Raw genomic sequence first — 11,424 nt, 5'->3', positions numbered from 1 at the left:
TTGTAGGACATGAAAGTTGTATACAACAAGTCATCTTTTTATTATTAAATATGTACGAATATTACCTAGAAACTTGCCTTTTTTTTTTTTACTCTTCTACATCTTTACGCAAGCACTCTAATAAATGTTCAGTTGCTGCAGCCACTGCACCAGGAAACTTGCACGCAGATATAAAAGAAAGAAAAAAAAAGCAAACAGAATGGGAGGGGGGGTGCAGGCACAGGCCGCCATGTCTTTTTTTCTTTCTACACCTGTGGTCATCACTCACTCGAAAAGGTCACTAGCTTCCTTCTTCCATGCAGACCACCATTCACGCACACGACAGTCAAGCATAAACTTGCTCACACTTGCTCCAGCATCATTATCACGTGGCATCATGGACAATACGGATAGGGGAAAAAAAAAATACAGGACAAAACCGTGTAAAGAAAAAAGCACGTCAGGACAAGAACCTTCACGGAAGACTATTTTCTTTTCTCTCTCTCTCCTGCCCGCATTGTGGAACATTTCCTTTTCGGACTAACTTCATCTCACTGACTGAAACAGAGAGAGACTTGCTCACGCTCTGGGGGCTCTCTCTGTGGTCGAACAGTTTGCACAGAAGCGGTGCTTGTCCGAGTAATGCTCCCCCGCATATATAAAAAGCCGGAAAAACCAAGAAAGTTTTCACGAAACTGGCGAGTGAGCCCGACAGATTGCTCAAATACGCTACATACACGTGCACGGGGTGACGCTGTCGGGTAAAGTTGGCTGTGTGTGGCTCAACTGCGGCAATGTGCTGGAGAAGACTTAAGGCAAGCATTTCAGCATCTGACCAACCATGGGTAGCTCAGCACAGCAGATTTGCTCAGCACAGCAGATTTGCTCAAAGTGCACTTTACTGACCAGCCCCATTAGATAATAAAATGCTACCACGCTTTACTTCAAATCAGTTGGACCACAGTATCATGTACGGCAAATCCACGGGGCCTCAATTGCCACGTTTGCTAAGGAGTGCGCTGCTCTAAAAATTAAGCAAAAAAAAAAAGAAAACCACCATAAGAAAGCAGGTCACCAAAGTGACCCACAAGATGTGGTAGTGGGACATTATATTAACTCCAGGAGGCTCTGTGCTCTTGATAGATGGGGACAAAAAGCTTGGTCGACAGCTGCCAAGCGCCGGCTTAATAGTGAGATGGGGGGGAAAGGGAAAAAAACAAATTGGGGACAAGGAACGTGCCCCTATCTGAACGGCTATGCCATTTTGCGGGGCACTCCCAATATGTGACTGACTCTGGGACTTGTGTCTACATCGACGGTACGCATTGTATAAATGACTCTTTCCCAACCCCTCCACCTGGCCATCTGCTCTCTAAATGTTGCGAGGTCGCGAAGAATGGGATGACAAAGCATCCAATTCTTACCTCGAAGGTGACGCATACAGTTTTCCACACAAACGTGAGCTGTAGAGTGAGAAACTGACGAGTGTGCTTTGTGCCTGTTTTTTTTTACCTACGACCCCTCCTCAAATTAAAACTAGCCACCACAGCAGGGAGAGATATAAACAGAAGGGGACGTAGAGGAGACCCTTGTTCAATGCCACTCAAAGAAAAAAAAAATACACACACACAATATATATATATATATATAAACAATTAACGTAAAGTGAGTGATAGGCCCCTGCATTCCCCAGGTTCAGCACATTTAGCCAGGACCACTGCACTGCACGCAAGTCATGCAGTCATGAGCAACTAATTAAAAATCGCTGCCTCTCAAACATGTACCCAGTATGGTTGAAAGGCGAAGGTTTTCCGACTTAATCTGAAGCTAAAGCAGCGACTGCAAGCATGTCTATGACGCACAGTCCCAACGTTTGCACGAGAGGAGGACTGTTTTTTTTTCCACCTTGCCACCAAGTTTGGCAACAGCAACGGTGTGCGGGAAAAAAAAAAAAATGCAGAAGTGGCCCCCAGAGGTGGAGGGAGGTGGCACCAGACCTGAAAACCCTGTCAGTGCTGCAAACATGGCTAGGCATGGCAGGGCCTGTTTGAAAAGGCAATTTCCTCCCCGCACAAAAAAAAAAGGAAACTATATATATATATATATGTATAGGTGCATAATAAAAGCAACAAAACGTGGGATTTTTTCTTGGCTGCCAAAGTTTGGTGCGCAAAGACGACTTGAGAGGATGCTCCAAAAAAAAAAAAAAGCAGCGGGTGTTCTCTCCAACGCTTTGACGGGAGGAGTGTGACGTCGATGTCGATCGTAACACGTGTGTTCGTCTCGTCCTTCACAGCTGCAGCAGCCGGCGGGGGGCCGTTTTTTTTTTATTCTGCACCCCTGAAAGTGGGAGAAGAGCTCTAAGGCCCACGACACGGGAGGGAGTTCAGATCAGCCATTGCTACGACGTCACGAGGCTGCCTTTGGAGCGGACTTTGGAACTGCTGCCAGCACAGTGCCACCAAAGCCTGGCATTCGTCTCTCGCTTTCTCTTTTTTTGTTTGACCGCACAAAGAGCGGCAGGCGTGCCTGCCGCTCGCTTTCCACGCGGCGCAGCCGATCGCCATTCCTTGGTCACCCGGGATGGCGCGAACTCCTTTTGGTCGGCCAATCCCGATAGCTAGCACTGGCGGCCTGCACTGGCGATGGGCGACGCCTGGTCTCGGCGTGGTAAGCGGCACCACTGGTGGTGTTCCTTCAGCTTTCCGGCCGCTGGTCACTGGTGCCGGTGCATGCTTCGTGGCCCCCCAAACTGCAGGTGGTGAGGAGGCGGGTACATGGGAGGCGGAGAGGTCACGGGCGAGGGCGGCCCTTCCTTCAGCGGTGAGCCCAAGGGTGGCGCTGCAACATGCCTCTGTTGCATCAGCTGGTGTAGCGTTGGCTTTGGCTCGGGGCTCAGGGATGTTGGCGGGCACGTCCGAGCAGCGCCATTCAGCTGGACCAACCTGCAAAGCCCGGACAGGTAGTCAGGCCAGCTATTTCTCCCACCTCAGCCCCCGCTACAAAGCATACTTGCTGTCCAGCACAGCTCATCAGCTCTCATAGAGTCCCATGCATAATAGAGAGTTTTAGCTGAGCGGGTTTACTGTCCGCTCCGCTCGCAGTTCCCAGCGGAGCCACAGCGGAGCGTCGCGCAAGAGTAGAGTTTTAGCGCAGCGTCTTCCCCGTCTGCTCAAGCGAGGCGACTTGTTGCGCCTCCTAGTGGTGGTGACTGGACTTGCCAGAAAATGGTTATAAGTAAGCCTCCCTGATATATGCGTGAATAAATAAATGATAGCTGTTTACATTTTCTGTATGCTTTCTGGTAACAACAGTGATTTGGTTTTAGCAGTGAAGCTTTCGTATTACAAAAAAAAATTTAAATGCCTGCCAGTGCGAGAGCCAAGCCAACACCACCCAAGTCACCCCTCGCAGCGTGTGCGTGTAAGCATTTGTAGCGTTGTCTAGCGTGTGCATTCATCCTCTACGCGTGCGAGCGTCGATCGTGATCGAGTTACGTTTGCAAGTTATCCGACATCGCCTGCAATCTGTTCGCCATGCCAAAAAGTATCCGGCAAGACCCGCGCTGGCGGCCGCCATGTTGAATGTTTACGTTTGGTTCGGCTAGCACGAGCCCAGAAGGCTTTGCGCGACGCCCGCTCGTCGGCCCGCTCCGGACTCTGCTTGGCTCGCGCGGGAGCGGGGCGGAGGAGCCGTTCCGCTCGCGCGCTCCCGCCTGAGCGCTTCGCGCATGCGCAGTAGTGCTCCCGCTAGCTCGCTGAGTGGAGCGAGCGCACAAACTGGCTCGGCTAAAACTCTCTAATAATGAAGATACCTTCTTCTCTTGAAGATGCACTGAAGAGGAATCCGAACTCATCTTTTTTTACCGCGAGAACTCAGTCTACACGTTCCGAGCATTCTTAGACACTCCGAATTATTGTCCTGTGCAGCCGATTTCCATAATTGAAATCGGATTAAACGTCCCGGCTCCTTTGTTTGCAAAGTCGATGTAAACAAAAATAAACATCCAGAAACTTACAAGGTGTTTCACGTAACTTGAACCAAGGATTAGAAAAAAGTGGCGCCCCAGAAATTGTCGACACCAAATGTATATTGTTTCCCGTTATGTTGCGCTCCTCAGAGTATTTTTTAAATTCTGCTTAATTAGTCAATTAGCTAAGATTAGTTGCGCAAAATTTTTCGTATTCACTTCAGGGTCGTGTGCGTTTCATTAAGCTCTGGAGGGGGTTACGAAACAACCGATCCAGTTTTTTGTAGAAACATATCCTTTACATGGTGCTTTTTTCCAGCATTTAAAGAAAGCCCGCGAAATATGAAAAAACCTATGTGACTGTGGTCTTGCGCAACCGTATTGTAGTGCTGCCAAGTGCGTCCAGAGTAAACGAAGCATACGCGCTCACCGTCTCGAAGCGAGCGGCCGACGCCGCTCACAGCATAGTCTCCAAAGTGCGTCAGCATATTCTTCCTGAACATGGAAAGCGCGCGCCGGGATCTGCATTAAGTGATAAGCAGGCTACTGACGTCCATTTCAGACGGAACATCTATTGAACATCTATCGAACATCTATCGAACATCTATTGAACATCTATAGGAACATCGCATAGGCAAAATAAAAAGGAAGGGAAAGCAGTGGGGTCGTGTATATCAAGGTAGCCTCTTTTATTTTTATCATTTTGCAGCCCATCGAACTGAGCGGCGGCCGCCCACTTGGGCACGGTCAGCGTGCGCGTTTAGTTCATTCAAAACGCGGTTCGGAGCGCTGGAATATGGTAGCGCATGAGCGCAGTCACGTGGTTTTTTTCATAATTCGCAGGCTTTCTTTAAACGCCGGAAAAAAGAACCACATGGGAGATACGATACCGTAAAAAACTGGATGGGCTCTCTCTTAACCCCCCCCCCCCCCCCTGCTACAACATGGCACATGACCCTAAAGTGAACCATAGCAAATTTGCATAATTAACCTGAGCTAATGAACTAATTCAGCGGAATTTAAAAGATACTCCGAGGAGCACCACACGACGGGAAACAATATGTCGTTGGTTTAGCCCAGCTCCAGTGAGACACTTTTTTTAATCTTTGGTTCATGTTACTTGCAACACCCTGTATAAATAACATGTGGCTAGATATAAAGTACAAAGAATGCAATGTTGGAAGTACTTTCTAGGCTAAGCCTCTATCAAAGCACTGAAGTTCAGATTAAATAGGACTCATTAACGAGCAGTCTAAACTAGAGTGCACAGAGACATTTGTAAGCATAAGCTGAGAAATGTGCTTTTTTAACCATTCAGCAGCATGCTGTAACAAAAATCACTGCTCCATCTGCTTTAGATGCCGAGACATGCTTCTTGTAAACTTGCAAACAGCAAAAAATTTGTGCTTTCAGGAAATGAAGGATAACTAACAGAAATAAGGTGTAAATTAGAATTACGTCTGATAGTACAGTCAAACCTCGTTACAAAGAACACGGTTACCACGAATTATTGGCTATACTGAACTGTTACTACACATTTTCAACAAACACATGCATTTCTTACTCTATATATCGAACACTGTTTGCCATAAAACGGATATATCGAACAGCACCTGTAGCCGGTTAGGTGGCAGGCGACAAGCTTTGCCTCAATACATGGCTGACTGGTGGTGGAGCGGAAAGCGTTCGCACCATGGGTCACACTTTGCCTTGCTTTGACAACACAGTGGCGAAAAAAGCTGGCAGTCTGCACCCGTTCGTGACTCTTGCAACCGACAATAGCGCACCGGAACCATCGACACGCTCGGCAGTAGCAAATTTCCAGAGTGGAAGTGGTGAAAACGACGATACCTTTCAGCTTGGCATCCAATTTTTTTTGCGACACCGCTGTAATGCGAGGAAGCCACCCTAACTGTCGTTCAATCTGCCGCCGCGTGCTGCGGTGCTGTGCGGCGAAACCAACTTAAAGGGACACTGAGGAGAGCCCTATTAATATATTTTTTATAGCAAAATCCGATAGTTCGGCATGTCATGGCTTTGTTGCCACTTGGCCGGCAGCGAAAAATGCATTGATTTCTAAGAAATTTGGATTCGAAGTTGAAAAGGTTTCTCCCGCCGCTGTGATTCAAACTTGGGATTCGGCTATGACGACAGAGGACTAAGTGACGTGAAACATGACGTGACATGACGTGATGCAGACTCCGTGATTTCTGGCGGCCAGCAGTGCGGCCTAGCAGCAGCCGAAAAGAAAGCTACCGCCGGCCGCACGTTGAAGGCATCTATCGGCTATTGCGGCCGTCGCTACAGTCGCTGCGCTTACGTTTGCACCGGCGTTTTGCGAGCGTTACGATGGATCTCGTTCTCGAAGTCGTCAACGAAGTTCTCGCAAATAGACACCTTTAGCATACCGTGTACCTTGATACCGCTAGCGGAATACCGGGAGCCCGCCTAACGCCGGCGAGCAGGCGCTGATTGGTCCCGATGCTTCAGGCGAGCGCGTAGCTGCCCGGCACGTGGCGCCATCTGGCGACGTCAAGGAGATTTGCGCATGCATTGGCTGCGCCTCAGTGATTTGTGCTTGTCGTGTCCTAGCGTTGCTAGAACCATTGGTTCCAGCAACACTGTTTTGTTATATGACGTCATGACGCTTGTACTTGCGAGTTTGGCCTGTGGCGGCGATACCTGTATTTTGGTTCTTGCTCTTTTCTACGTTACAAGAGCTTTGTTGTCAGTATGAGTGGCGTTTTTGTAATCAGGAGCTGGTATTCTGTCGATACAAGCCAACTTCAATTTCTCCTCAGTGTCCCTTTAACTAGCACTAGCCTCTAGGTTTTTGCAGCCTCCGCAATCGCCGCGAGCCGCTTTGAAACAGTGCTAAAATTATGGAAAATGTCTCTACCAGTTGCGTTCTTTCGCCGACAAAATTTAGCTTCTCCATCGCAAGTTTTTTTTTGCGAGATTTAATATTGCAAATTTCGGCTATACCGAACTATTTTATGATTTTTTACCAGATCGCTACAGCGAGGTTTGACTTTTGTTTGAATGAACGAATGAAAAATATCACAGATAGGTACTATATGGGCCGCAAATTTTAAATATCCTATTTCCGGAATGTTATTTTTCCCGAGATTTCCGAGCCCCCAAGACCTCTGTCCCCCTTTAATTCAAACTTCGCGTGGCATATCAAGCGTGGCAAAACCGCCTATGCAATGCCCACACTGCTGAGCTGAAAACGTTTGGCCTTTTCTTCCCTTCCCTACTCATCACTGCACTTTTTCTAGATTTCCTTTCTAAGCGAACCACGCCGCCTTCTTTCTATGCTTATAGCCAGCTTTCCTTCCGTTTTTTTTTTTTTTTTGTGCGCGCCGCGTGCTTTGCCTCACGGCCCCAAGGCCCTCGAAAAGGTAGCTTCTCCTCGCGCTCTCAAGCTTGGTGGTGAAGCCATCTTAAAAAAAAAAAAGCGCCGTTTTATCGTCTTCGGTATCCATTTGGCACCGAATATTAAACTCGTGATCCTCGACTTCACGCGTTCAATGTGAAAAACTAGGAAAACTAGAAACTAGAACTTTACTAGAAACGAAAAAAAAAATTAGTTATCTATGGAAGGCAACATGAGAGTGCAGTTTTACTTTACTAGATCCAAGTTTACTGTAGCGGGATTCAACCGTAGTAGTTTAGACCTATTTCACTATGCAAACAGCAAAATGCTTTAGCACAACATAAAATATGGGTGAAAAGTACTGATGTCTATTCAACCAGCAGCCCCTGACTGGTTGTATGATTGAAAAAGAGTTATTAAAAAATTTGGCAGTGGCTTAGCTCTGGTTATGCAAGCGAAAAGCTGCAGTTATGCTTGGTTTGACGTCATGGCTGTCGCAGTTCGCGCACAATGCACTGGGAGCACCACGATAACGGTGGAGGTGTTTGGCCGTCCACACACTGCCTGTACGGAGGCGGAGGAGGAGACGGAAATCGGCGTGGTTAAAATTCAGGGGGCACTTTGGACGCCTGGGTGCTTCTCCTTCCATGGCGAGTGCGAGTGCCTATTCTCTGACAAGTGCATTTACAGCCCAGTAGCGCACAGCTGCATCGAAAGGTCAAGCACGCGCAGAATTGGCGAATCTGTGCACCATGGCTCCCGCAAAGCTCGGCCTTGTAGTGAAGCTTTTCGCTTCAATAATGCATTCTACCATCCGAGTAAAATCAAATTAGGACCTCGAGGGACTGAAAAAAAGGTACGAATTATCCTAAGTTCCGGCAGTCGAATGGCTTGACAAAAACTTTTCAGAAAGCAGTTTTGCAGTGCAGCGAATTTAACTGATGACAAGATAAGCAATGGTTGTCTGCTTTTCAATGTAAACTGGGCGGCAATGACAATTTTTTGCATTTAAGTCACGGTGTACTGCCTGCCCACTGCCATTAATGTCAAAGGAGAATGCTCCAAAATAGCAAAGGCCTTCTGTGGCCTCCTTCACAGGTGCAACGCAGTGGCTGGCTGTAGAGCCACCACACAATGAAAAGGTTGTGATGACCATGTATTTTTTGGCACATGACCACATGGAGGGGAGCTGCATATTTTCACCCGAATAGCGCAACACCCCAAAATAAAACAAGACCAGCGACACCCTAATCAGTGTCCGACCCGGCGTGCAGCTGAACTAGGCTCCCTGATGCGTGGCCAATAGCCGATACTGTCAAGGGCTGAGAGTGGAGCGCAGAAAAAGAAACTATGCAGAGACGGGACGACAGGCCCCCTCAGAGCGCATATGAGTTAAAGGTGCACTGAAGAGGAATCTCAACTCGTCTTTTTGCCGCGGGAACTCAATCTACATGTTCGGAGGATTCTTAGAAACTTCGATTTATTGCCCTGTGTGGCCGATTTCCCTAATAAAATCGAATTAACGTCCGGCTCCCGCCTTTATTTTTTGAATTCTGCCTCGTACGGTGGGCGGAGTCGACCGACACGGGAAGTGCCTTTCAGCCAGCTCCGTGGAGGCTTTGGTTTCGCTTCATTTTGTTTTTTAGGTTTCCGTGAATAAATAGTTTCATTTGCAGATAATATAACCACAAAATAAGCCCGCAGAAATAAAAATACGCGCGGGCTTTTTGCTTCTACGGACTACTACGTATTACTCCGCCGATGGCAGAGCGGCAAGCCGCCGTGGGACTGGGTGAAAGGCACTCCACGCGTCGGTCGACTCCGCCCATCGTACGAGGCAGAATTCAAAAAGTAAAGGCGGGAGCCGGACGTTAATTCGATTTAATTAGGGAAATCGGCCACACCGGGCAATAAGTCGAAGTTTCTAAGAATGCTAGGAACGTGTAGATCGAGTTCCCGCGGCAAAAAGAGGAGTTCAGATTCCTCTTCAGTGCACCTTTAACTGGTTGGAGGGGCGAATTTTCAGCTCATGCGGCGCTGTAAACCAGATGTATCCGACCTTGGCCACCACTTTTTCGTGTGCCGGGGGTGTTGGAGAGAGCCAAAAAGTTTGAATTAAGCGAATTTAGGAGAATCCGCGGTACAAATTAAGTGGCTTTAAAATGCACTGAAAATACAGCCAGCCAACCAAAATTTACTGCAGTTCTGCGAAACGCATTACTGCGTGCACACACTGTCGGGAGTGTTCCAACGGAAATACTCTAAAACTGCAAAGGCCTCTGTGACATCGTTCGTGCCGCGATGCGGCGTCGTCACATGCGAGTAGGCTCCACAGCACCAACTGCAAAAAACACGCAGTTTCAACACACTAGAAACACAGAACCACATGGAAGGAAGCGAGGGAAGTACGTGACGCTGTCTGAAAGAAAAATATGAGAGATGCGCCCAATCAGCATCCAAAACAGCACACAGCTGTGCTTGGCTGACTGGCCATTGCGCGGCTGCACTAATTTGTGGCGATGGGACCCTCCAATTACTGTCACGCCTGCTGTTGCACGTACACCAGAAGTGCGCCAACAGCACTGCACCATCCGATTCAGGCTTGAAGAGTGCTACTTGGAATATCGAAAGCCTTGACAGACGTACTTCAATGCAGCCTCCCAATGGGAGTCCATGAAAATTAACTGGCATGAGCCCACCGGCATGCCAACTGCAGAGCGTCCAACACCACAGGCCTACATGCGTTGGCTGGGACTATGCAGGCTAACAAAGAGCTTAATTAAGTTAAGGACAATGCAGCGAACCATGGAAAGAAAAATGATACATGTAAGGTTAAGACATCAGAAGCAGACAGAGTGGGTGAGAGAACATGCACGGGTTAATGACATCCTAGTCGAAATCAAGAGGGAGAAATGGGCTTGGGCAGGGCATGCAATGTGAAGGCAAGATAACCACTGGTCCTTAAGGGTAACGGAGTGGATTCCAAGAGAAGGCAAGCGTAGCAGGGGGCGTATAAAGTTAGGTGGGCAGATGAGATTAAGAAGTTTGCAGGGATACGGTGGCCACAACTGGCGAAGGACAGGGTTAATTGGAAACACACGGGAGAGGCCTTTGCCCTGCAGTGGGCACAGTCAGGCTGATGATGATGATGATGCAGGCACTTTGAATTCCCTGAATTTCCAGACTACGAGTTTTTACTGTATAAACCGCTTTCCCTCTTCCAACAGCACACACCTAAGCAGATCGTCGGTGAGGGTTCGAGTCCGACCCAAGGGTCTTGCACTGAGGGGGTCCGGAGGCAGGCCCTCCGAGTTGGAGCGGTGCAGACCTCGCTCCAGTGAGGCCGGCAGGTTCAGTGGCGGACTGCCGGCCCCGTGGGGGTGCGGGTAGTGGTGGTGTGTGTGCCACTCGGGTGACGACGACAAGGGTAGCGGCGGGAGTGGGCGAGGAAAGTGCGGCGCCGATTGCGAGTGCGGCAGGAGGCGCGAGGGGGGCCCCGGAGCACCGTTTGGTGCGGCCTCGCACAGGGGCCAGGCCGTAGACGAGCTTCCCATGGTACAGCTGCGGAGCCGCTGCCGCAGGCACTCGAGCTCGCGTCGGTGGCGGTTCTCCAGGTCCTCCCGCTCGCGCTGCTGCCTGCGAGAGAACAAGCAGGGGAGCTGTGATTAGCACACAAGAAACGGAACGTTCGCAGAAAATCTGCTCATCAGAGTCACACTCAGGCAACGATGTCATTACAAGGAATGTAGTGAGCATGCTCTGTGGTGGGCATGCACAGTGAAGCAGTTCTGGTTTGGTTTATTGGGGTTCAACGTCCCAAAGCAACTAAGGCTATAAGGGACGCCGTAGTGAAGGGCTCCGGAAATTTTGACCACCTGGGGTTCTTTAACCAGCACCGACATCGCACAGTACACGGGCCTCTAGAATTTCGCCTTCATCGAAATTCAGCCGCCGCGGCCGAGATCGAACCCGCGTCTTTCGGGTCAGCAGCCGAGCGCCGTAACCACTGAGCCACCGCGGCAGGAGTGAAGCTGTTCTGCTCCCGTGTACAGCTCATTCTGACAGGATCATTTGAATGCTTGGTTTGGTTTGGTTT

General features: G+C 49.1%; 1 protein-coding gene across 15 annotated transcripts in view; it reads right to left on the bottom strand.

Annotated features, from left to right (window-relative positions):
* The window catches only part of LOC149327872 (uncharacterized), a 141,168-nt gene continuing 129,744 nt past the window's right edge, over positions 1-11,424 (bottom strand). For 14 of the 15 annotated variants that reach the window (XM_089563558.1, XM_089563556.1, XM_089563557.1 and 11 more), the window contains 2 exons: positions 10,563-10,964; positions 1-2,924 (listed from right to left, as the gene is read on the bottom strand). In XM_089563558.1, the coding sequence (XP_089419684.1) occupies positions 2,696-2,924; positions 10,563-10,964 (631 nt within the window). In that variant the 3' untranslated portion in view covers positions 1-2,695. Of the gene's footprint in view, positions 2,925-4,379; positions 4,445-10,562; positions 10,965-11,424 lie in introns of all 15 variants that reach the window. The other variant, XM_089563562.1, reaches the window with a different exon arrangement.

Source organism: Amblyomma mixtum, chromosome 10, assembly GCF_055824585.1.
Source record: "Amblyomma mixtum isolate Tamu chromosome 10, ASM5582458v1, whole genome shotgun sequence".
In the NCBI taxonomy this organism is placed as follows: domain Eukaryota; kingdom Metazoa; phylum Arthropoda; class Arachnida; order Ixodida; family Ixodidae; genus Amblyomma; species Amblyomma mixtum.
Note: the sequence above shows the minus strand (reverse complement) of the source record. Positions and strands in the feature narration are given on the sequence as shown.